General features: G+C 34.6%; 1 protein-coding gene across 7 annotated transcripts in view; it reads left to right on the top strand.

The window, feature by feature from the left end:
• LOC106158624 (ATP-binding cassette sub-family C member 4) overlaps positions 1-27817 on the top strand; it is a 37043-nt gene that overhangs the window by 1299 nt on the left and 7927 nt on the right. For 2 of the 7 annotated variants that reach the window (XM_087007878.1, XM_087007874.1), the window contains exons 2-21: positions 9899-10315; positions 11040-11150; positions 13698-13821; positions 14030-14245; positions 14637-14726; positions 15302-15465; positions 15885-16010; positions 16463-16712; positions 17216-17344; positions 17616-17705; positions 18095-18286; positions 18646-18743; positions 19397-19483; positions 19994-20090; positions 20337-20555; positions 22005-22204; positions 22572-22926; positions 23543-23693; positions 24375-24611; positions 25191-25291. In XM_087007878.1, coding sequence (XP_086864004.1) covers positions 10302-10315; positions 11040-11150; positions 13698-13821; positions 14030-14245; positions 14637-14726; positions 15302-15465; positions 15885-16010; positions 16463-16712; positions 17216-17344; positions 17616-17705; positions 18095-18286; positions 18646-18743; positions 19397-19483; positions 19994-20090; positions 20337-20555; positions 22005-22204; positions 22572-22926; positions 23543-23693; positions 24375-24611; positions 25191-25291 — 3051 coding nt within the window. In that variant the 5' untranslated portion in view covers positions 9899-10301. Of the gene's footprint in view, positions 1-1862; positions 1882-2466; positions 2635-2715; positions 2801-7940; positions 8216-9898; positions 10316-11039; positions 11151-13697; positions 13822-14029; positions 14246-14636; positions 14727-15301; positions 15466-15884; positions 16011-16462; positions 16713-17215; positions 17345-17615; positions 17706-18094; positions 18287-18645; positions 18744-19396; positions 19484-19993; positions 20091-20336; positions 20556-22004; positions 22205-22571; positions 22927-23542; positions 23694-24374; positions 24612-25190; positions 25292-27817 lie in introns of those variants that run through there. The other 5 variants (XM_087007879.1, XM_087007877.1, XM_087007876.1 and 2 more) reach the window with 5 other exon arrangements.

Raw genomic sequence — 27817 nt, 5'->3', positions numbered from 1 at the left:
TTTAATCTATCTAAGTTGGAGAATGAAGTAAAATTTATGTAAAATATATGAAAGGAGCAAGTTAACTATTTTTGGTAGTATTTAGTCTTAACATGTGTGTATAGACCAAGTTGGCTGTACATTATATTGTACATGTGGCTTAAAATTGGTTTATCCATTATTCAATTTAACTTCACTTGGTGAAGAAACTGCAGTGGAATTGGTTTTCACTATTCTGGATTGCTCTACTTTTAACCTTGCCAGTATTGTCTTCAATTATTGTGCCTTTTATTAAAGATGTTTTTTTTTTGTGCTGTTGATTAATTTTAAAAAATTGCAAAAATTCTGCTAGATTGAAACTGCCAAATGACTTTCTCTGATACAGTGTATCTGATTTTAAAATTCTAAATACTGGATCACAATACAAAAAGGAGAAATACCTTGAAAGTGAGAAGACATTTAATGGGTTTTAAATCAATAAAAAAAGGGGGGAATGAATTGGAATGAATGGAATTGGTCCTTGAAAATGGTAGTGATAATGATTATTTTCAAGGACCAATTTCATTGATTCAGTTCAAACTGCTGAGAAAACTTACAAATGGAAGAAAGATTTTTTCAGAGATAACAGACTGTCTAGAATGTAATCAGATTTATGCATTATTCATTAGTTTTTTTCCATTACCATGAACACTTAACCTGCTCCAGTTACCAAAAGACTGATTTAGCATTCAGCATTTATTTAATTTTAATTTGCACAATAAACGAATATCTGTCAGAATGTCATATAGTTTTGCAGAAATATTTAAACAAAGAGATTTATTTCTAAAAAAAGCAGCCAAGTATGATTTATTGGTTTAAATATCACCAAGGGAGAAGCAAACTCAGATATTTGGCTGTCTCTCTGTGAGGTATGTACTTTTTAATGATGCATACTGGCCTGGCCTTATTATAGAGAACTGGAGTTGGGTGATGACATCATTTCTGTAGGAAAATAATACACCCTTGACAAAAAAGTGCACAAAATTAGCCAGAATTATATCCAGAAATTAAAACATTTGTAAATATCTAGAGAAATAATCTGTGCCCCTGGTGAAGAGTATATATGTACTAAGTGTAACTGCACCTCACCTTTGGGTTACATGTCAACCTGGCTGAACCTCTAAGAAACCAGTTTGTGTTAAATGGTCCTCAGTCTAGACACGGCATTTAATACCCTGAGTTTAAAAGATGACTGGAAACTCAGCCTCATCAATTGGCATGCATTTCAGTCATTTCACATAGCCAGTTAACTCTGAAACTCGAGGTAGGATTTGGAGCCAGAGATCACACACAAATTAATACCTTAATTAATTTTAGTCAATACATGTATACTCTATACACTATAATTTGCATTAATTTATAATTAAAGTTTTCTCCATTGAGGAAATTAATACTCGACTGCTTGTTAGTCAGTTAATTTCACACGTTCTTAATTGACGCATTGTGACATGTTGTTAAGTACACAATGGTAAATGTATTGAGCATAATGAAAGAGAGTCTTCTAGTACCGTAATGTACACAGCAACCCATTTCTTCTCCAGATACCAATTACAATAGTATACATTCAACCTAGAAAATTGAGTCACAATGAAAAGTTTCTTTTTCCAGTCCAATTAATCATATCAGCCTGACACATTGTGCAGACTTACCCGGTGGGTCGTTACGATGGGTGTTGCGAACAAAAAGTACTAATTAATACATAATTAATTGTGGCACTAATGGATAAAGTAATTATAAGGGACGTGCACATATGGTTTTCATTCACATGGATTGTGTCACAGGTGTGATATGAGGTCAATATAATTTTACTTACTTTCCAGTGCAATAACTCGATCTGTAGAACTGTTTTAGTATTGAAACAAGGTAAGTTAACTTATGATTATTAAGTGTTCCATGTTTTAGAGTCATTATAATAGTGACTTCATATAGATTGTCATACGCAATGCCAATGTTAGTGTAACAGATGGAATTGTAATTTCAGGAATTAAGGCAAGAGGCACTGTTGTCTTAAACCTTTTTTTGTAAAAAAAAAAACCTAATTGATTGGATACTAGTGGTATATGTGTGTATGCATGTATGTGCATGCATGCACATGTATGTTTGTGGCAAGTGCATGTGTGTGCAGTAATGTATGGTGGCTCTTCATAATATTATGTAGTTTAAAGAGCAATTTAGTTGTGTTTATGTTCAGATCAGCAGAACACGTGTTGATAAATGAACTGAGGTAAACAACTCTAGAGGACATTAAACTGTATACTCACTGAGAGAATTGGGAGTTTTAAGTTACCTTCTTAACACTGAAACAGTAACTGGCATTGACATGCACTGTGTGCCTATGGTAAAATACGGGCCTTAGCACACTATATATGCTAAGATTCATCGATCTTGAATTTGTTGTGCGGTTGGATATGATATGGTGCCATCGTTATAAAGATTGCACTGTAAAATTTAGACTTGTAAGCTGGATAAGGACTAAAGTATAGCTGAATTAGATGCCATCTGTGTGTGAAATGTTAAAATTGAAACCACATTATTGCTGTCATTGGATGCACCCATCTTGTCCTTGTCTGAATGTGTCCTGGGTGATATGCGTACTGGAGACAAGGTTGCAGAATGGTAAGTCATGTTCTCTTGTTTAAACCAGTAAAAACCAGACACTTTAAATTTAAATTCCATTAAACTTTGCATCAAGTCACAGCCGAAGCCATTTTTTTTCAATCTCTCTGAGCCTAGCGAGAAAGTACCTAATTATGTGTGTTCAGCAGTGTCAGAAACAAGCTTGGTAAGTAATATTTTCGTGTTCTAACCAGACAGAGAACAGACAGGAGTCACGGGGGAACACCAGCACAGGTTAGGTTTGTATTGTACAGGGTCAAGTCACTGACAGCCTATCTGTTTTCCTAAGTGATGAGGTTAGTGCCCGTGTATTAGGTGTATCTGTACTTGGTAGACTTTCTTGTACATATGCTAATGCTTACATGAACAGAGATGTTCTTTGGAGAAATGTGCTGCATTCTGTGTGAAAATTGTCTCAATATTTAAGATCTTTGTTTTGGGACCACTCTTTTAACAATACAGTATTTTCAATTAATTTCTTCAATCTTTTGCCCCCGTCTTAGACATTTTAAGGTTGTGGTTTATTTTCATTGTATTATAAGTTGCATTTTGTTTTGATTTTTTTCTTTTGATAATGTTCAAATTGCTTCTGCTAAATATAAACTGCTCACTGCGAGAGGCATCTGACTTTCTCCCTCAAACTACACCCATTACAGTATGTATATACCTTTTGTAAATATTGAAATTTTCTCTCAAAGAATCCATTATCTTGTAATATGATAGACACAATTGATCAGTTCTGTTGTAAATTGCTGTAAATTATATTCAGAATAGCTCAAACAGAGCCGTAGAGATCAGGAAATCTTCATCCTGGACCAATTTTGATATATGACATGTGGGTTGCAATTATGGAAGGTATATAGTAGAAGGGGCCATCAGGACCAGTTGGTTGACCCCCAAAGGTGTTAATAGGGGCTGGTTAAGGATTATTCACCATCATTAAGTCTGTAAGTGTCAACCTGTGATCTATAGTTCCCATGTCTCTTTAAGTAATTTAATGATCTGTGACAAGTATTTTGACACACCCTGACTGGTGATATTTTTTTTTCGTGATTGTGCTTCTAATACATGGAATTATATAGATAAAGTGAAAAAAGTACAAATTGTAAGTGCAAATGACAGTGATCGATGAAAATCCTCAAATGGGTCTGCTTACTGGTGTTGCAGTGTTGCAGTACAGTAGATATAAGAAACATGCCTCTTGTGAAAATCACAAGGAAAATTCTATTACAAATTGAATGACTGACACATAGCTTAGATTAAAGGCAGAATTTTTGTCATGGGTGGTACACATGATTTTATCTAGAATATAGAAAAAGACCATGAAGGTATTTTAATCTTTTAATCACAGCCAGTGGTTCATAAATAGAGGTTGTGCTATAAATAAAATTTAAAAAATATTTAATGAATAAAATTTCAATTTTGACACCAGTCTAATTTTAATTAAAAGACACATTGCTAAGAATCTGGAAGAAATTAAGTTTAAAAAAGAATATGGAGAAGCAGCTGCCTGATTTACCTAGACCCTGATTACCCAGAAAAAAAGTTTTTAAAATAAATTCCAAAGGTCACACTTTCTTCGTGCAGAAATATGTGTACACACATGCTTATACACTGTACACCTATACTCACATGTGCATGCTTGCATGTGTACAACGTACGGCAAATGGTGCACTGTCTGGAATATCTCGCTGACATATACAAGGCTCATAAATGGTGTACAAGTACATGTGGGTACCAAACCTATCAAACAAAGTGTATAGAAATCTGGTTCATGATTCTGCAGAAATTATATCAAATTTGTGATCTAGCATGCATGAAAGTTGGTGAGAATGATAAAGGGGCCGTAACTTGCACACAGCCACAACCCTGAGCCTCCAAGGACGTCCTGTGTCAGATTTTCAAACCCGAGGGTCAAAATATTTATCTGAAACTGGTGAGATGACTCTTGCCTTGTCTGGTGCCTTATCCAACAAACTGTGAAAAAAGGTGCAGCAGTTAAAAGGTAGACATTTATTTTATAAACTCTTACACTGTAACAGTAATACCTGTTACTGTTCATGATGGGCAAATTTAATTTGTGAAGATTTTTTTGGATAATTTTATAAGCTTACTTAATTATCATTATTGCAAAAGTCAAACTAAAATTTATTGAAGACACTTTCTTTTATTGACTAACATCTTTTATAAAATAAATTATTATAATTATACAGGAAACCCACAAATTAAAATGCTTCATGGATTTTTAATGTGTGACAGTGAATGCATAGTCTCAGAAAAAAATTAGAATTAAAAAAAGAAAAAAAAAGTAAATTGTTGCTATGGTAAGCTATTTTTAGAAATTGGAAATAAATCAAAATTCTATACAAATATGTGGCACCTGTGTTATCATGATCAGACATCAGGGGGAGGATTGTAGTGTAATTTTCCATCCCACCGCCCGTAACTAACACCATTGATGAGAACGAACAAAGGTACTCTTGTGTAGCCTTTGCAACTTTCTTGAAAGTGAGAGTTGATTTTATCAAGTTAATCCATTCCCATGTGATGGAAAAGCTCTGCAAATGAAAAATAGATCATTGCATACAGAGAAAGGGTGCAGTATTTGTCTGATCTGTTTTCAATGCTGGTTTAGATTCATGCATTTTATCATTGCATGTACAATAACAATAAATAGTTTATCACTCAATGTTACAGTATGAATCTCATCTAGAAAAGCAGGGGTAAGATAAATTTATTGAATTCATCAATCAAAAGAAAAATCAGTAGATCAAAGGTCAGTATGCTTATGATTATTTTCAAAATCTACAAATGACACCGACATTCCCTATCATTATTATCTATTCTAAAGACGAAAATTGCTCATATTTGTGAAAATAGGTACTGTGCACATACATGGAGTTTAATACAGAAAGCATGCTCTCCACTATGTATACCTTACTTCACAATGTCAAATATATTACTATGACTAGAGTTAGTCCTGGGATCTTGGGATTATTTGGACTGCGGGGTTGGGGGGGGGGGGGGGGTGAGAGGCAAAGAGAATGGGGGAGGGAATTGCCAAGGGAAAGAAAACCAAAAGAAAGAAATGAAACGCGGAAAGTCCCCTTCCCGTACTTTATATCCAGAAAGGTCCCTCAGGACCTACCCTTGCCATGTGAATTTTTTTCTGCTGTTTCTTTATTGTTTGATGTACTAGTATTCATTTGTTTATTTATTCGTTCATTCCCTGAGCAGGTGTGGGGGGATTGAAGCCACTGTCATAGTGATGCCACTGAAATCAAATCAGCAGGTGACCTGACTAATTTTTTTCTGGCTTGCTCTATCTTATGTCTTCATCTTTTTTTGTGGTAAACCAAGGTAATGATATGGTATTTCAACACATTAGCTCCTCCCAAAAGTAACACCTCATTTTTTATCTTTTTTTTTGGCAACAGTTAGCCATCACTCTCAGTGTCTAGGTATATATAGTATGAATATATGTTTAAGTATACACCCTATCATCATTTGTTTTAATATAATACAAGTAAGTGTAGTTGGGAGTTTACTGAATTTTTGTAAGTATAAGTATGAAGTAGAAGAGGTGAGAACGAACTACTGAGGGAAAAGTCACAGTTACCTTGGACTCACTGGGCCTGTTCAGAACTAGTTTATCTGTGGACTAACTAGTCTGCAGATTAAATATGTCTCCAGCCACTTGAAAGTATGCCGATAATTAATTGCTCTGCCCCTGCAGGGAGGGCATGCATGAGAGGTGGGAATCCATTGTAAAGTGTGGGCCATATTTGATCCACGGACTAGTTAATCAACTGCTTAACTGGTTCTGAACAGGTTCACTGAGTGTACTAGTTGGTGTAACTGTTAGTAGTTCTGAACCAGTATTTCTTTTGTACTTTTACTGATACAGTGAACTGATTTGACAAAACTTGACAACAAAATTTACTAGATATTATGTGCATGTATTTTATATGTAGAGAGTTTTTTTAAAATTTATGTTGGTTACAAGAGCTCAAGATTAATGTGAAAAAATTAAGTTATGATTGAAAAGGTTTTTTTTTCTTTTAAAAACTGCTAGATCACAACAATAACGGTCCAGCATTACATTATTTCAAAACAAGAGAAAACTGTAATCTTGAAATTACAGAAAATTCATCAGACTGTATCTTGAAGTTCTAAATACATTAATGCTTTAAAACATTGAATAATAAAATTGAAGTCCAATTTGTTTGGAATTTCTAAAACTGGAGTGTATCTCAAAGTTTGAGATTCCACAAAACCATAACTATTGAAAGTAAATGGAGAGGCAATTTTTGCATAACACAAACACAGTCATTGCTACTAATCCAGAGGTGGGCAATTTAGTGTAAATCATGCATTTAATGATTATACACACACAGGGAATTATGATCTAATGCCAGACACAGAGGAAATATAACACTCAGAAAATCAGGAATATTAATGATGAATGTTAGGTTCCATTACTCATCCAGAAAAGGTCCCAACAATGTAACCACTTGTAGCTATAATCATATACTTTCAGAAAAAGTAAAATGAAATACTTTTTTGAAAAAAAAAAAAAAAAAATGCAGAGGTTTTCAACTATTTATTCTACATCATGTAAATTACATGCATTAAGTACCAGAATTTTTTTTTATATTTAGTAAATTCTTGAGGTGTGTGTGTGTTTGTGTATATGTACATATATGTGTGCATGTGTGGGTTTGTTTATCTGCATGTATTTGTGTGTAGCTAGTATGTGTGTGTGCAAGATGTGTGTGTGCATGTGTGTTGACAGTTCAGAAAACAGTTCAGTGGCATATATTAAATCATGGTTTCTGTATTACTTAATTTTACCCACTTTTTGAAGTACTGCATTGTTGGAGTAACATCTGGCACAGTTAGGTAGTGGTACTAGTAAGTAGTATATTGTGTTAGTAACAGCACACTAGCAATATCTGGCAGATAAGAATAGAGGAAAACCCTAAAGATATCAATAATTTAAAAATTATAGTATATATATTTATTCAAAGAACATTAAAAGGACACTACCTGATGGCCTTGACCTCAACATATTAAAAATACATTGTCATCTAGGCTGGACCTGAGGTATGTGTGGATATATGTAACACACACCAGAAGTAGAAATTAACCTGGCAAATTACAGAGCTCTCCCCGCCAGTCACATATTATTTGGCACTTACTGTATGGTAGGGTTAATTCTAAGGATAGGGAGTGAAAGGTAATTTCATGGGTAGTTAATTGTGACCCAGAGGCTTCTCTCTTAAGCTTCTTTGGCAAAGAGAAGTTTGGAGGTTGTTAGAGCTTAATTTCCTTTCAGAAATACCGAGGGCATGGTAGTATATTCAGATTTGTTTTATCTGAAAAAAAAAAAGATGTAATTATATTATTAGTTTTTAAAAGGTGCATTTTCTGGATTATTTTGATAGTAAAAACAGGTGAAAGAGATCATGGGCAAAGCATATGGCATACATGCATATTGATGTATAATTCAATTTCCTTGGACATACACCTGAGCACCTGTACATATATAACATACATATAGGGCAGCATCAGTTATCAGGTAAGTGCAAGAAAAGACTTTATGAAATTAAAGCAGTGTTATGAATTTGCTTGCATATGAAGGAAGGATTAATGAGGACTTACTAGTAGACAGAATTAAGTAAAAAAGGTTATTGGTGAAAAAATTAGTCCACATGTTAGAGTACTATGTACTGCAGTAAATGAATGAACAAGCAAATAAATAAGTAAATGAATAAACAAATAAATGGTGTTATCATATTGTTGTTAAAAAAAGAGACTGTTACTGGGGCATCAAAATATTATTTTTGTGCAACATTACAATATCAGCTGCCCGGCCCTTTTCTCAAGCAACAGCAAGATTTCATTTAGAATTAGTTTTGACACAAATAATTTGCCCCTTAATCAGAAATAGTAGATGCATTGATTTTATCCTCTGTTGTATTTTTTTCTCTGTTTGAGTTAGACAAGTTTTGCTCACAGTATTTAATGAGCATGGAGAGGATAAAATGTTTATTTATTATATTAGTATTAGTGTGTAACAGGTTAGAGAGAATATTGCATGTAATTCCTGTTGCCTGAATTTGTTGATAGTCCAAATCAAGTTCAGTTTAGTGAGAACATATGTTGATACTCTTGACACGACACATTGAAGATGTGACAAATATCACGACTTACTACCCAACTACCAGACTCAGCACATACAGATCCTGAATCAACCGGTATATTGGTATGTGTCAGATCGCATTTCGGAGTATCAGTCAGAACACCGACAGGATGAGCCCGCGGTCGTCCTACAAAATTTGTTCTGGGGTATGATACTCGAAAATGCCATCTGACACACACCTTGAAAATGGGTAGTGTGGTCTGATATACCAGTTAATTCAGGATCCTTATGTGCTGAGTCTGGAAGTTGGGTAGGCCTGTTACTGTAACAGTACTTGAAAATTTTCAGATTATACTAATGTCTTCTTGGTTATTTGGTGACAAAGAAAAACCTTGCATATTTTTCTGGTGTGCCACTATCATATCTGCTGATTCCTCAGCATCAGTTGGTTTTAAAAGAAGAGTTCTCACTTCTTAGTTTGAGTTCTCACTTCGTAGAGTTAGTCTTTTACGTACTTCTACTGCAACACTGGATCATTGGTTCCTTTCATTTTAACTGAAGAACATTTAAATTCAGGATTTTTCATTTGAGGTACCAGACCATCAAAATTTATTGACCATTAAAATGCTCCCCTTCTATATTTATGTGTGAATTTCAATTTAAACAATATAATCCTAAATATATAATGAACCTCTCAAAATAACAGGGCAGATGAAGAAGATCACCCAAGGGGTGGAGCACTAATTGCAGATTAATTTATAATGGTTAGATTCAGTTCTCATAGACTTTTTGATTAGTTTATAATAGGAATTTCTGGAGAAAATGGGATGTGAAAGTAAAAACCTCTTAACAGTGAGAAAGAAATACCAGAGAAGGTATACGCATGAGTTATGTAATGAACAGCAGGCATGTGTGACTCAACATTGTGAGTAATTCAGTATTGGACAGGTGGGATTTGTTCAGTGTTTTTGGTGATTTAGTTTGACAAAGAAAGATATTATATGTACTGGTACATGTGTTTAAGAAATTGCAAGCTTTTGCTTATGCCCAAGGCATTTATATAGTTCCTTACAGAATTCTTTTTTTAAGAAACTTAATTCTATTATTTTTCTGTTGCAGGTAAAGTCAACTGAGTATTGGCAATCATTTTCTGGTGCCTGAAGTCCTACTAGTGACAACAGAAAAAACATTTACCATAATATTTTTAGAATGCAGCAGTAGCAGTACTGACAATACATGAAGTCACAGTTTCTGGTTTTTTGCCAGACTATATTTCGATCAAGATGACGGATTTATCAGGCAGTGATATCGTACCATCTGGGACATAACAACATCTGTGATTTGGCATTAAAAAAAAATAGAGCATCCAACGACTCTTTATTCTTCTTGTCCAAAGGTGTTCTTTATACTTTTGACGTGTCGTAGCAGCTGGCTTCCTTAATATTGTGCTTTAGAAGGAGAAAAGTTCAAGGGATTGGGTGTTCAAGCGGTTGAAAACATTTATGCCCAAGGATTAAGAAGCATGGTGAAACTTGTGTAAGTACATTGCTCACCGTCTTTATTTAAAAGAAATACAGTTTATATATATAAAGCTGTTTTATACCATACATGTAGCATTCTATAAATGTGGGTTTTAAAAAGTTAATCATTTTTACCTTTCAGACATTTGAAAGTAATGTCCTCACTATTTGAGCCTATCAGAAGCATCTGGATCAATGTGTTTTAACATTCATGAATTTAATTTCATGGGGATGTTCAAGATCTGAAATCTTAAATTGCAGCTCACATTCATTTTTATCATCTCTTTCACTGGAATGATTCTAATTCACTGGATAAAACATTTCAGTGTAATATAAAACGAGTTATGTTTCTCTTTTGATGACCTCCTAACTTTAACTGCAAAAATGAAGAAAGAAAATTACAAAGGTTGAATGCAATTATTTTTCAAATTAATGTTATTTGGTATTGGCCATTATCATAACAAGTAAAAGAAGTAAAAAAAACTATCACATAAAGATTGCTTGCAGATACTTAAGTACATTCCATCCAAAAAAAAAGGACTTACTATAAGGGGAAATAATTAATTTGTCTTTCAATTTAAATTTATATCTTCAGATAACTCAAGATAACATTCTTAAAGAGGTTTGTCAACTTTTAAATTGGCTTTTAATCCACAAAGAACCTTTTTATTTTGAAGGGTGGGGTTAACACATGACATCATGCTGTGTGCTAATACCCTGTTAATTAATCATTTTTTCAGCTGGACACAGAAGCTGTTTCAAATCGGCTATGAAAGGAAGTTAGAAAACATCGACATTTATGATGTCTTGCCAGAGGATTCCTCCATAAAACTGTCAAGTGATTTGGCAAGGTATGTGTTTACATGTGTTGTGAAGTTGTTTTAACGTCTTACTCAGGTTTTTGGCAGTGACTCACTTTTGCAGAGATTTTTTTCTTTACCCACATTGTAAACCTTCCATTTGCCATACAAATTGATTAAGGTGGACCTGACCAATATTGTTTGAATGTTCTGGTAGTTAATACAGTTTCTGTACCTGGGTATCGCCCTGAGTTTCAGAGCTTAACTTAATACTAGTCTCTATAATCACTGGAGACAGCAGAGTTATACTGACACTGTAGGTGTATCCAGTAGTCCCTAGAAGTCAGGGTGGCTGGAATTCATGTGACAAGCAGTTTTCTTCAACAAGGTGCCACTTGTTGGATTTCCTAGTGGTATAATACAATTAAACAACAAGTAACTACTGCTTATAGTTACAAGAAACAACACTAATTGTATATTTCAAAATTTCAAGTTATTTTAGAAAAAATTGCATGCATTTATTAATTGAATAAAGAATGGTACATACTTCTGTTGCATGCAGCAAACTGAGCCTAATATGGTAATATACATGTACTAGGAATTATACATAATTTCCCCACAGTACTGTGATATACTTCTATGCTTAATTACTAACACTGAGTGGAAGAATTGACAGTTTAAGGTGCATGAATCAGATTTATATTTTTTGCACCTAATGACACCCTTTTCCATTGCCTTAGGAGCAGGATGATTACAATACTTCATACCAATTAGCCACTGTGTCAGTATTTATTTAATTGTACTGCGATTTATTTTCAGTTGTGTGTAAACAAAGATGAACTAGGAGCATTTTAAGTCAGTGTCTTTCAAAATTAGAGAAGAATTCAGTGTCTGTGTTTTGCACTAAGAACAAGACAGTAATTTTTCTTCAATAAGCAGCACCGGTTTTTAAAAATGTTTACCCACCATATTACAACGTCAGTTGGAGAAGGATGCTTTGGATAAACAATATTAATTAAACGAACACTTATTTTGCTGGAAAAGGTCCCCTCTGTACCAAAATGTGATCCAAGGGCTATCCCATGCCACATTTCTCAAGTTAAGGCAACTAACTGGGTAACCCCCCCCCCCCCCCCACACACACACACACACTTTTTTTCAACCTGCTCCCCCCCTGTGAAAAATCTGGCTGGTAGCCAGTGTCGCCCTGTAACAGATGGAGTTCTACCTGTATGATGTAAGACACCAGGTGATTGCTCTCGCTATATACACACTACAAGTCAACATGCCTTGAATTATAGGCTGACTGTCATGGTATTTGACGACGGGTATAATTATTGGAACCTTGGTGTGATAATTATGCTGATTTTATCCTCCCAATAATTATTTGTGTTTAAATCTTTCTTCTGAGTTGTGATTACTGATGGCAAGGTATACTTACTGAGAAACAAGTAACCACTTGCTCACTATATGCCACTAGTAGGGCGGTAGAGAGCTCACATTCCAGTGAAGTAATAATGTAGTTCAACTCTTTACATCAGAAAAAGATTCTTGTTAGATCTAGCTAGGTTGGGTACTAGAAATTCCTTGCTGCTTGTTAAGTAGTTCAGATACATGTACAATTGTAGTGTCAGGGTCAGCTGGGGAAGGATGGACTTAATCGCCTGAGAGTGTGATCTGTTACATGTTTACTCTAATAATACTTGTTAAAGGCACATACTAGTTTAAACACATGAAAATACAAGTTCTACAGACCCTATTGTACAAACTGTGGATTGATCTATCTCCGGGATTCTAGCTAAACTGCTATCAACTTAAGTGGCTTAGATGTCTGTCACACCTACTGAAGCTGCTATGGGGTAATTTATTATTGTTTAAATTAGCAGCTTCAGTAGGCGTGCCAGACATCTAAGCCGCTTAAGCTGAAAGCAATGTAGCCAGAAACCTCTCAGAGATGGATCGATCCTGTTAGATCGATCTAGGTATGGGAACCCAGTCTTACAGATGTACTGAAAAATATTCATTTCAAAATTTACAACCTAAGTTTTTATATCTTTCCTTTTAATTCAAAATCAAAGAAGCCAAGAGTGTCCCACCTTGACAAGATAATACAACATGTAATAACATCAAAGTACCATTAACAGAGAAAGCAGTCTGAAGGATGGGAGCTGGAAATAATAGCAAAAAGCAAACTGTAATTTTGAAGGGAAAACTTCCAGTGGTTCTGACAAGAAGACAATTTCTAATAATTCGATCAATTACTGGTGATTGATGGTCAAAGATATAGGGAACAAGTTCAAGTTGTTTGACAGCTTATAATTACTCTAGACCCTGCCATCAAACTGTGTACTTTTAAAAAGGAACTTTTATTATACTTATAAGTACACCTCAATCAGTTTTGTCTAGAAATGCTTTCAAGCTTTTAATTCTACGGTTCTGATGCTAAAACATTTCTTGGGTTTCAGTATTTATATATGAAATCGCCATTCCAAGCCATTAATCTGGCAATCAAAATCACTTATCTGTGTCTCCAAGTCATAAACAACAATTATCATTTATTGGGACTAGTTTTATTCTCTTTTTTTCCTTCTGTTCAAGGGAATGGGAGAAGGAGCTGTACAAATGGAGGTCAGGTACAGGCCAGCCCAGTTTGCTAAGAGCACTGGTCAAGTGTCATGGATGGTCAGTCTTTGGGCTGACAGGACTCTTACTGTTATTAGAGGTAATTGATTAAATGTGGTTATTAAGAACTTCACATAATTTTTCTGCAGTATGTTTTATTTTCATGTTTGATGATCATTACTGATATTGGATTAATTTATTGACAATCTTAAGGAAGCACATGCAGTAGCATTCAGTAGTTCATTTGTCAGAATCAGAATACACCAACCAAAATAAAAAGGGTCTTACATCTCAGGATTATTTTCTAGGAAAGCCTCAGAGTTATCCAGACAGTTCTCCTGGCTTACGTCCTATCCTATTTTGAGCACACAAGCGCGGTGTCCAAGTTGCAGGCCTATATCTATGCCACGTCTTTCTGTTTGGCCTATATATTTGCATCTCTTCTTGACCAACCTGCCTTCCACAACAGTTATGTGAGAGGACTTCAGATGAAAGTGGCATGTTCTTCTTTAATATATAGAAAGGTGAGATATGTTACAGATTATTTAATTTTTTATCATGATATTGCAATGCTGTGATAAAGGCATGTGTTGTCAGGGACCACAGAATTCGGAAATAATTATAAATATGAATTTTGAAAAATGTTAATAGCAAATTATTTCCCAATTCTGTGTCCCCTGGCATTGTGAAAAGGGATGTGAAGTTTTTAGATTACACTGTATATTATAGGACCTCTGCCAAGGAGGTTCATGTTTTTGAAACCTCTTGGGTTACTACATGCAGTACTGTTAGTCTGTTACACTAGTTAAATTGGCATTCCATTGCTTAAATTACCACTGTGCAAGTAAATGTAAGAAAATGATGGTTTTCACTGGTGGTTGTACAACAATAAAGATGTTTTACTTTATATTTTAGGTTCTGCGACTACAGAATATTCATATAAATAGAGACACAAGTGGTGACATAGCAAGGCTCATGTCAGAAGAAGTGCACAAATTTAATTTAGTGAGTTTTCCAACCAAGGATTATTATTTTTATCTGAATAGAAGGTGTATACATGTAGTTATATGTGTTCATATGCAAACTTGATTGAAACTTTTATGACTCTTCTTTATTGTCAGATGGTTGTGATTTTTTTAAATCTCCCTTTAAATATCATTCAAAGAAAGAAAAAAATCCAGAATAAAGCTAATAAAAGTAAATGTCGTGAGTAAATCAATTTATAATAATAATGTTCTACAAGCTGTGTATAAATCACCATGGTGATCAATGTCGTGCAGTATTCCACCCTAGCAGACGGTCAGAAGGCAACCTCAGATATACTTGGTGAACCTGTACATATGGAACAAGAACTCAAACACAGGCGATTTTAAGACACAGGCTGTTAGCAGTATGACCAGCTGCTTTCATTTTATTTGCAGGGCATTAATTAGTGCAATTTTTCAGAAAACTATATTGTTTCTTAGAAAATGAATTTATGACACAACTTTGAAAAACTTTTTTTTATTTTGGTTTTCTCTTGAAGTTTATAGTTATTGTAATGCATCTCCTTATAATGCAATTTCTTATTACTATTCTAGAGTGTAATAGCCATAAACTACCTGTGGATAGGTCCACTTCAGGCTCTGGTGATAGGCTGGTTGCTATGGCAACAGGTGGGCTTGTCTTGCTTACCTGGCCTGGGACTTTTGCTTGTCTTGGTGCCATTACAACTCTCCATGAACAAAGTATTTCATAAACTCAGGTAATGATTGGTATATTTTATTTACCCTAACCGAAACCTGGCATCTTTTATCTTGGAAACATAATATAGCTAAGCAGAATGAGCCTGACGGCATATCAAAGATAATAAAACGAGTGTGTGTGTACTAGTATGTGACTGTGCTTTTTTGTGGGTTTGAGAAAGAGAGAATCCCGAACTAACTCAATCCATTTTGACATGTGTGTGTGTGTGTCTGTTTATGTGGAGGGGGAAGGGCGCTGCTGGTTCTTTTAAATGTAAAATGAAATATGTATACAATTATAAAAAGATGAAAGAAACAATGTCATATTGTTTGAATGAAAAATTATATGTTATAAGGAAAATTGATCAGAAATATTTATGTGATTGTTATGATTAAAAAAGGGAAGGTAATTATAAAATGTATATTTTACTTATTTCAGGGGAAGAATCTCAGAATTGACACACCAAAGACTTCAGATTGTAAATGAGTTGCTGTGCAACTTAAAACTTGTAAAACTCTGTAATTGGGAAATGCCTTTTTTGGGACTGGTTTCCAAAATAAGAAAGTAAGGAAAACCTCTTTTTAACAGTTTTTGTGTCACATTCATAGTGGTTTTGATAATTTATGTCTGTGGTATTTAGCTATCCATACTTGATGGGCACAGTTGTGCAGTCACATCCAGACACAATCAGAACAACCTCTGCTGGGGCATGAATTTTTCACAATTTTATCTTCATTTTTGACAAGTTTGAATAGTATATGGCTTGCGGTATTCTAGTTATTCACTGTTTTTTTTTTCCATGAAATATACGGCTAAACTTTTTGTGATGCATTTTATAGAATCAGACACATAAATTAAGACACCATCTGGCATCATTTATACATGAAATCTTTAAACTAAAAGTGACATGATATTTGTGCACTGAGTTACATTTAAAATGTTGTACATTTGAAGTGATCAGGAATTTATTATCTGCATGTGAACATTTTGAACACGATATTATTTAACTTTTTCAGGTTAGAAATGAGCATGATAAGTCAGACATCATATTGCCGAGGTCTTCTCACAGCTTTCTTTTTCTCCACTGGCAAATTAGTCATGTTTTGTACCTTCGCTACTCACATATTTAGTGGCAACTTCCTCACAGCTCAAAATGTATTCGTGTCCATGGCCATGTTTGAAATGCTACGGACAAGCCTCAGTCTGTTGCTACCTTGGGGACTACAACATGGCCTTGAAGCTTTTGATGCTATCAATAGGATACAGGTATGATTGGTATTAAGTACATGCTGGGTGTTTACCAATGGTAAGCTCATGAAATTTTGTATTTGAATATTATTATTAAAATTTTAATCAAATAAACAGTATACACTGTATAACAGTTTTTTTAGGATGTAGGAAAAATACTTCCTCCACCTTAGCATCTCTTAATATGTTTTTACATGCAGGTGTGCTTAGCAATTTGGGACATAATTTAACCATTTGCCCCCATCCCCTCCCCTCTGTAAAGTAAAAAAAATGGATTCTCCATGGTACCTATAGTCTGTAGAGGGTATGAGCAAGGTTTTTGCACTATACAAAACTGATGAAAATTTTCATTTCATTTAAGATCAGCAATTGTGTTAAGAATGTTAAAATGTTTTCCAGGTTGCAGACCACTCAATTATGATATGAAATCCAGAAAATCTTTCATTTTAAGAAAAATCAATATGCAATTAGGCAATATGAAAAATTATTGCTTTTATTGATAAAAACATTCTGCCTTTCAGAAATTCCTTCTTCTTGAAGAAAAGTTGATGCTCACCTTGACATACAGAAGAAAACTGGTGTCAGCAGCAGCAGAGTCCAATGAGATTGCAATAATTGCCAAAGATTTCAGTGCTTGTTGGAACTTACAGGTAATGGACCATTACTCTGAAACCATTATCATCTGTAATTTCAAATTTTCAGCCGCCTTTGAAAATATTGGTCGTCTGGTGATGCAGGCAGCCATCCAAATGGCAGCTTGACCAATCGCTGGGAAAAGCCATGGTTTTGTATACAAGTACACATTTTATCAACTATTGATATAAATTTGAATAAAATATAATTTCATGGTTGGCTTGTAAACTTTGTTAGGCATGAGATACTTGGCATATAACATTTTAGGTGTAAATGATGTATTTCCAGAAGCCCACCCCTTCTACCTTGGAGTCTATCTCAGTGGTAGTGAAGAGAGGACAGTTGTTGGTGGTGGCTGGGGCTTCAGGAAGTGGAAAGGTAGGAAAATTCTGATGTTTAGTTTTTCTTTTTATAGGGTGTACATTTGTTCCTATTGTTGGAATGTGTAGGGTTTCAATATCCATGATGGATGATAATATTTCTCATATTTCTGAGTAAGACAAAATATGTATAAATGATTTAATAAAAAGTTAGGTCAAAGTCCATAGAAAATCAGTTTTGGAGGGTTTTACAAATTGTAATGTAATATTTTTTGGATACACTACTTTCAAATTCTTTTCAGACTTATAACTTAAGGTGTTGTATAAAATCATTCTATTGGATATAAATAAAAAATAAATCTTCACAAGTATGTGCTTTGTTTTTAATGGCATTCAGTGATCTGAAACTATTAAGTCTGTAGTCGCATATCATATATTCCCTCCTAGACCTCATTTTTAATGGCAATCCTTGGAGAGATACCTGAACAGAGGGGGCAGATGGGGGTGTCTGGGAAAGTCAGCTTTTGTGGACAGCGACCATGGATGTTTTCTGCCAGCATCAGGGAGAATATTCTGTTCGGTTCAAAGTGGGACAAACTGCGCTATACCAAGGCTGTTGAGGCATGTGGGCTGACAGAGGTATCAGTTCAAATAACACATACATAATGATTTCCTTTTAAGAGTGTAAACAAGCCCTAGATTAACAGTTGTAAGATTTGATAACATGAGTGTACATTAAAAAAGATTTCAGTTATGAAGTTATAGATTATTTTTCAAATTCACAGTGATGCTGCACTTAAAAAGTGAATGAATAATTGAATGGCTGAATGTATATATGTGTAGATGAATTATAAACTCCAATAATTAAGCAAAGAATTAAACAATGAAACATCTTTCTCTTTATTTTTTCAATTTAATCACAAAACCAGTTGTGATCTAGGCCAGATGTGGGCCATAGGATGAATCCATATTGTACTATAATTTGATCCATATTACAGGAGCTTGAAGGTCTGCCGGATGGAGACTTGACCATCATTGGAGAAGAGAGTGGTCAGCCTCTCACAGTGGAACAAAGGGCAAAGTTAAACTTGGCCAGGTGAGTTTATGGGGATGTTGAACATCCAGGTGAACCATATTGTACTTTTTGTTTGATTCAGTTACTGGACTTTCATCATTATCTTCATAATTTTGGATGCAAGACACAAATATTCCAAGTTAGTAAATTGTATGTGAAGAACAAGAATAGAGAAAAAAATGAATAAACTGGTATAGTAGCAAGGTAAATATAGAAGTATAGTTCTTTATAAACAAGATGCTACTGCAAACTCTTTGCATGATTTAAATTTAGAAAATATCAGATTTTTCATGAGGAAAAATTGACACACTCTTCTAAATGATTACCCAATCACTTTGGGAGGCCATGTACTATGGGTCATTGACCACATACCACTACATGAAGGTAGAGCCTCTCTCAACTACCAGCCTTGTGCAAGCACCCCTCCCCTCCACCAAACTTACTGCTTTAATTAATATAAATCCTGTTCAATAAAAATTGATATAATTGACTAAGTAAATGTGAAAAACCTGTTCTGTAGCAAATTTAAAGCATCGATCCACATTCTGAGGTTCAGAAGTTATTGGAAACTCATGTCTACTTCTGAAAATCAGGGTGATAGGACAAATTGTGAATAGATTGTGTGAATAGGTATGAAACAATACAGATGACATCATCCCGTTTATTGTTTTCAGAGCTGTATATCACCAGGCAGATATTTATCTGATTGATGATCCTTTTGAGTACCTGGATGTAAAAACTGGAAGACATATATTCAACAGGTAACTTCTAAGAATCACCCTGGGTTTCTGAGTTTGCTTGAAACTCACCTGTATTATAAGCATAGGCCTACCCATCTTCTGTGTCTGGGGTACTCAGGGTCTGCATAATGCTGGAAATAGCAAATATGAATGCTGGTACATTAGTAGACTGAGGTGATGAGTTACACATTTTTTCTGAAAGGTAGGGAACTAATCATGATACCACTTCCATTATGCAATTCATTTCTTGGTATGTGTTTTATTTTTCTTAATATGACCAAAAGTGTTTTACATGCATTTACATCATTAGTCTTCTGCACAAAATTAAATTGCCTGCTTGGTGAGGGATATAAAAATAATAAGGGAAAAATTAATTTCTGGTATTTCCTGCCAATAATTCAATAACTGTACATGTAATGCCTAATTATTATTCAAAAAATCTCATACATGTAAGATATATATATATATATATATATATTAAATGTAAACTGTTTATTATATATATTCATGAAAATTATAATTCTGTTCCAGTTGTTTTTGCCAGTTACTTCAAGATAAAACTGTAATTCTAGTCACCAACCGTATACACTACCTCCGAGCAGCTGAGCAGATCTTAGTGTTGACACAAGTAAGTTTGAGGGAAGATGGTTAAAGTAAGGGAATTCTTCAAAGAATGAGGCTCAGACCCCATTCCCATACCTAGATTGATCTAGTAGGATCGGTCCATCTCCGAGGGGATTCTCGCTAAATTGCACTCTGCATAAATGGCTTGGATGTCTGGCATGCCTACTGAAGCTGCTTAAACTCAGGTTGGTAACTCTGTATGTACATTTAGTAAAAAAATTTAATGTAGAAGTTTTATCTTGTAATTCAGGGTGCCATACGTCTCCTTGGTAACCCACTGGACTTGATCAACCAAGGGGTGGATCTGGAAAAAGTCCTCGGGGACTGTGGCCTGGTGGATGTAGAGAAATCCTTGACCATTGAGGACAGTATAGTGGACAGTGCACTGCCCACAGTCATACAGCTGCGGTCAGAACAGGTGCTGGAATCTACAGATGATATGGATGTGGAGTTGGAGAAAATGATGAAGGTAGAAACTCACTCTAACATTACTTTTTGTGTAGCCATTCAAATTTCAAATTTTAAGATAAATTTTGTTTATTTTTATTTTTTTTATTCCAAGATTTTTTATACGAGTTGGTTTTGTAAATGTAGTCAATGGCAAAAATTACTTGAATAAAAAGGTTAAATGTTTTATAATAATTTTTTACCTTCAGTTTGATTTGAATTGAAATTGGCTCTAAATTATGAAGTCAACATGGTGGAGTGAGCTTAGACTACCTAATGATTTATACACTCAGTGATATGTACAAAAGTAATACGTACTCATTTTTCTCTACTGGAAGAAATGCTGTAACATGTACATATAACAGGCTATAATGTTTTGAATGCCAGTTTTTTTTTTTTTTTGCCGTTAAAGGGACATTGTAGCATTAATCAGCATCATTTAGGCTGTCTTTTAAAACGAATGGAATATATTGGACAAAAGCCATCATAAATTTATTTTCTATTTCAGTTTATTGTAATATTTCAATTAACTCGTTATGAACTGTGTCACTTTTCTGTAATCAACAATAAGTCTTTTCATACTGGATTGCATGGTGTATCCAGTTATTTGGTTAATGCAATATGAATTGAAAAATATGATAGTGCCCCTTAATTGTGGATTAGATGTGATGTATGTACATTGTATTTTCAAAGTGTAGTGAATATTAAGACATGGCTACCAATATTTGGCCTACACAATGAACATTCTATAAAGACTTGTGAGGGTGGCTAGATCGATCTAGGTATGGGAATGGGAATGGGATCTAAAATAGCAATGGTAGAATAATTTTAAATTAAAATATTTGAGCGCATTCTCAACGAATTAAGCCAGGCTTTACAAAGCCGGTGACCTAAAAATGGCGGACGTACATGAAAGAAAAAACGCCTAATCTTTTAATAGTCTCTCCGCCTCTCACACGCCTCCCCACACGTCGTCCCTGCGGGGTACAGTAATAAAATCTCGGCTCCGAACATTAATATTTCCGTGAATATCTCTGGTGATATTATCTCCGTAGATAGTCGATTCATTGCTGCTCTACGGGCCAAATTATTCCTTTCTCGTCTCTGTTTTCAAAGATAATAGAACAGAAGAGCTTTTTTCCTTCGATCGCCTTCAGCTGCCATGCTTTCTTCACCACGAGTTTAACTTATGAGCATGCGCACTTAATATTTCTCAGGTAGCTTCCGCATGGCGAACGGAGCCGAGATTTAATTACTGTACCCCGCAGGGACGACGTGTGGGGAGGCGGAGAGACTATTAAAAGATTAGGCGGTTTTTCTTTCATGTACGTCTGCCATTTTTAGGTCACCGGCTTTGTAAAGCCTGGCTTAATTCGTTGAGAATGCGCTCTTTGAATCTTTTCCCTTCTGAGAACTTGCATTCACAAAATTACAAGCTTGCAAAAGTGAAATGTTTCCATTTGATTTGCAGGAAGAGGATGAATTTGCAAGTCTTCAGCTTGAGACACATAGCCAGGTTTCTTCTTCCCAGCATGACCAGCCAGTAGGGCGCGCTGTCTACTTGCGCTACTTTTACCTTGGTGGGGGAGTGATTGGGATGGCAGTATTTCTTCTCGTGTGGTTTGTCATGCAATCTACCTATGTGATGTGTGACTGGTGGTTAGCCTACTGGTTAGTCTGCACAATGACCACTGAAGTTTAGATGTGAATTAGATTTAAACAAAGTAAATCTCCTAAGATAATTCAGTGTTGAATTGATCATTATAGAAACGAATACCAGTTTCAAATTGTCTTAGCACAGTGCCTTCAGAATCCACAGTTTTATTTACTAATCCATTATTTAGCTAATTAAATATTAATGAGAATTAAGCTGCCTTAGCAGAGGTCTTCACTCTTTCAGTGCATTTCTAGTTTTGAAAAATCAAGAGATATGCTATATAATGAGATAAAATTAAATGAATGTGCTTTGGGTCTTCTCAGAAGATCTCTCAGATGAGAGGTCAATAGACCTTTTTATTTATTTATTTATTTATAACAGGTCCCTAGATTTCACAGGGGAAATAAATGGACAGAAGCCTCTTGAGGATCTCAATATGTACAACAGCACCACAGCCATCTCCCCCATGAACCCCCACAATATAATGGTGAAGTTCTATGTGTTCGCTGGCCTCACCGCGGGTGTTTTACTGCTTAGCGTCCATGGTGCTCTAACCTTCTTCTACATGGCCATCCGGTCAGCAAAAAAGATCCACCAAAGGGTATTTCATGCCATGCTGTATACGACGCTAGATTCTTTCTCGGAGCACAATCCTATCAAGTTGCTCACTTGTTTCTCGCAGAACATGAACATTATAGACAATGTGCTGCCTATTTGTTTTTTTGATGCTGTACAGGTGAGGGAAATGTGTAGGTCCCACAAAAAGATTAGAAGATCTTTAAAACATTTTCTCTCCTTGTTGTAAATTTCTTATTTTTTGCTGCTTGTAAACCATGCTATTAGATTGTAAATCCTTTTTAGATTATAATATCAACCTTATAGTGCTTTAATTGTTTAAAAAAAAACCCTGGTGCATGTAATTTAAATTACAGAGATTTATTTCATTCATTTCAAATGAAAACAATGTTGGATATTCCATTCATTTCGAAAGAAATCAAAGTTGCACACAGTTCTTAAATGAGAAGGTATAAAGTTGTTACAAGTCACTTTATGAGGAAATTCGAAATAGCCATTTTAAGTGACAGTAGCATGCACAATAGCAAATTTAAGTCAGGGCTGGCAAAAACAACCAAGGGTTATATTTATTAAGCACAGTAAAAAAGCAGAAAATACCTCTCAGAGTTCATATTTTGGGAAGTGTAAAATGATATCCTTTCTCTAATTAAGTTATGCTGTTTGAAATTAAATGGTGGAATTTGGTCAGGCTTAGTTGCAAATATTTGACTTCATATGTAACTTTAAATATGTGTTATAGATATTTTGCTTAATAATACAACTTATTTTTCTTTCAGTGTTTAGGAATCATGCTGTCTGCAGTTATTGTTGCTGCAGCAGTGAACTTCTGGGTTCTGCTGGTGTCAGTTCCTCTTCTGCTCATCTTTTTGTGTGCCCGAAAATACTATATAAAAACAGCCAAAGACATCAAAGCTATAGAATATGAATGTAAGGGCTTTTTCTATTGTATTATTTATGCCAAACTTCTTATGGCATGCTGTAGATTTTATACTAAATGATATACAAAATTAATGCAATTTTTTATTTAAAGTTAATCACTGCCTTTTGAATGAGTGGGCTAGCTTCTAGAATCTTGGATATTTTTATCAGAAACTTGCAAAACTGTGCAATTTAGGGCCTGAAAGGTTTAATTTTTTTTTAAAATGCAAGAGAGATATTGTTGAAAGATACAAAATTTATGTGTACTTTTGACCGAATTTTGACCCAAAATTAATTTAATTTAGGTGTTTCTCACATGCATATTATTAAATGGTAGGTTTCACATGTTAATGGTCAATTACCTCTTTCAAATTTTGGAACTGGCCCTGGTTTCACAAAAAAAAAAAAAAAAAAAAAAAAAAAAAACTTAAGTCTGGTTCTCTGGCTAAGAACTTGGTTACCATGGTTACATGGTCACATCTTTATCGGGAGCAGTGTAACGCACTCTTTTGGAAATCTTAGTCAACTTATAAGCAAGGGAACTGATTTACTTTTTTTTTTTGTGAAACTTCCTCCAGGATACTTAGTTTACGCAAATATCAAGTTAATAAATAAAATCAAGATTTGATAACATCAGATATCTTAATCCTTGTAAACAGTCTGCTAAAATTTTTTCCTTTCTCCTCACAGCCAGGGCACCTTTGTACAATCACCTCACAAGTACCTTACGCGGAATTTGGACGGTTCGAGCATTTGGGTCCGAAGAGCGGTTTCTACGCAGTTTTGATCGCTATCAGGATCGCCATACTGCAGCTTGTTTTATGAGTTTAGCCATTAATAGATGGTTTGCCTTCCGTCTAGAAATCCTATGCATGGTGTTTGTCGTAGCAGTATGTTACGGCGCCATGTTTGTTCAAGAATTCAGGGGTAAGAGGTTATGTTGACTTGTGTGTGCTTGTGCTCCCATAATCTTTAATGAATTAGTAATAAGTCATATGAACCAGAGTTGATGGATTGTACAAAATGCTCAGAAATAAATAAAAATTCATTTTGTTAAATATCTAAGCAATCTAAAAAAGATTGCCTGTCATTTTAGAGCTGAATTTTCACTTTCACATCTTCAGATATACTGCAAGGGGTATATGTCTGCTTGTTACCTTGTTGATTGTGAAAATAAATCTTATTGGCAATTTGAAAATGAAGGGGTACTGATCAGATATGAAATTAGTGGGTGCAAAAGAATCCTTTGGTAAATAAATATTACATAGTTTTAAATTTACTTAATAGCATCCTCCAGGATTTTCACACCAAATCAATTTTTCCACTTGATAAAAACAATCGCGGACTTTCATTTGAGGGTTTGTATCATTTAAGACCTGCATTTGGAAAATTATTTAAATATTTACTTAAAAGTAGCTTTGAAGGTTAATGTAGACATAGAAAATATGACTTTGGGACATTTAAGCTGTGTATTGTTAATACCTCAATTTTTTTTTCTCTGTCCAGCATTGGATGCAGGTCTGGTGGGTCTGTCACTGACCTATGCCATGAACATGCTGGGGCTATTCCAGTGGTCAGTTAGGCAGTCTGCAGATGTGGAAACTCAGGTACAATGTCACATGTATACACACTGACACACTTTTTTTATGTACAGACACAGATGTGTCTGTACATATAGCCGTCATCTGCGTCTGTCGTCGTCGTTGCCGTCGTTGCCGTCGTCGCCGTGCACTTTTACCGATAACACGATAAGTGGAAAACTGTTTTTTCTTTTTGTTTGAAACTTACAGAACTGATGCATATTCATAATACGCAGGTCGAGTTCGAAAATCAGCGTGATTGGGTCATTTTTAGTGAATTTAGGCTATTTTTTCTCTTTTTTTCAGCATATGTGCAGCACCGATAACACGATAAGTGGAAAACCATTTTACCTTTCGGCTTGAAACTTACAGAACTGATAAATATTCATGATACGCAGGTCAAGTTTGGAAATCAGCACGATCGGGTCACTTATAGGGAATTTATGCTGTTTTTTCACTTTTTTCAGTATATATGCAACACTGATAACACAATATAAGAAAAACAGATTGGCCAATTGTCATTATACTCACAGGAGGGGCCAATCTTACTAAAAGGCAGGTTGAGTTTGAAAATCAGCATAATCAGTCCATTATTTTAGAAGTTATGCTGTTTTTTCACATTTCCTCACATTCAATTCTTAGGCATGTTAACAGTCTCATTATTGAACTAATAAGATACGTAAAAGTGTTTGTTTGACATTTCCTGCATCTTTACAACATTGTTAGTTGATTTTTTAAAAATGATGGTAAACTTGTTATCATGTATTGTGTAATAAAGTGTCAGAAATGGAAATAAACTCATATCATTGCAGTTTGTCAGATGCATTCATCCACTATGTTCAGAATCTCAGAATGGAGGAAGTTGGACATTTAACACTGTTCTATTGATACTTTTCCCATCTCATCAATTTTCTTCATTGGTCATATAAAAATGGCAGTAAACTGTTTATTTTGTTTTATGTTAAAAAAGTGTTAAAAATGGAAATAAACCCATTTCAGAACAGTGCTGTCTTGTTTACATTTTGGCATTTTCAATATGTGACTTTGAAGTTCCATGGGCCTGAAGACTTTTGCTTGTCACATTTTCTGAATAACCATGATACTAATATTTTATAATTAAAAATTGATGGTCATTATGCTGTAAAACATTATGTAATATTGCATGAAAATTTGAAGAAACCCCTATTTTGGGCACTGCTCCCATGATGACCATTTAAGGAAAATCATGTCACTTACTGTTCTCAAACTTACAGGAAAGAGACATGGGACTAAAATACAGCTTCAGTAGGCAATGCAGTCTGTTTGGTAAATTTTTCTGGCAATTAAACAGTTTTTTGTGAAAATTTAATTTTTCACATATTGGCATTTCCAAGGTGTGAATTAGAACCTCCACGGGCTTGAAGACCCATGCTAGTCACATTTTGTGAAAATCCATGACACTTATATTTTATTATTAATAATCGATGGTCATTATGCTGTTTAGCATTATGTTATGTTGCTTCAAAATAGAAGAAAACACAATTTTTGGTGCTGCTGCCTTGATCACCATTATGGGAAAACCGTGTTACTTATGACTGTCAAACTTTCAAAAAAGAAACACAGGACTAAAATGCAGCCTGAGTTAGAAAAGCAGTCTAATTGGCTTCTTTTTCTGGAAGTTATGCATTTTAGTGTAATATTCATTATCTTTTTGGCATATTCATTGTGGGACTCGGAGCTCCCATGGACATGAAGCCAAATGGTAATCATATTTTCTACATGTCCATCCTATTTATAGTCAATAAACAAAAATTGGTGATAATTATTCTCTAATTTATTATGTAATGTTACATCAAAATTGACAACAATCTTTTTGCACTGCTACTGCAAACATTATGAAAAGAAAACTGTGCCACTTATTATAATTTTAAACTTACAAGTACGATTTTTAGGATTGGCCTTCAGCTCATGAGAAAACCAGCTCTATTGGATTATCATGTTTATTGTATTTATGCATTTTTTGTGAAATTTTCATTTTTCTCATTCTGGCACTTTCTAAGTATAAACTTGAACTCTGATGGGCCTGGAGCCTTATGCTTTTACTTTCGTCTGTGTTACCTGTTGTGCATAAGTTGATGTTGACTGTGCAGTTAAACATAATGTATTATTGCATCAGGATTGGTAGTCTCCTATTTTGGGCATTATGGTTTTGTGCTTTTCTTAAGGTGTGACTTATGGGCCTGAAGACCTTTGAGTGGGTCAGTCTGTAAATTACCCTTGGGTATCACTAGATTAATTTCAGAGTTATAAAGTCATTTGCTTTAATAGGCCATTAAATGAGATTACGTAAAGCACACTTGTTGATATTTCCCTGTAAACTCCCAAAGGTAAAGCTCTCTGCTAGATTAATAATAAGGAAGCAGTGATAATTATGCAGGTAAATTTTGTTTAATATTGCAAATAAGTTTTAAATATATATATAAGTTATAAGTTATATGCAAATAAGTTTTAAATATATATATATATATATATATATATATATATATATATATATATATATATATATATATCAAA

This window comes from Lingula anatina, chromosome 3 (assembly GCF_051362555.1).
Source record: "Lingula anatina isolate TDL-2025a chromosome 3, LinAna3.0, whole genome shotgun sequence".
NCBI lineage: Eukaryota > Metazoa > Brachiopoda > Lingulata > Lingulida > Lingulidae > Lingula > Lingula anatina.
Note: the sequence above shows the minus strand (reverse complement) of the source record. Positions and strands in the feature narration are given on the sequence as shown.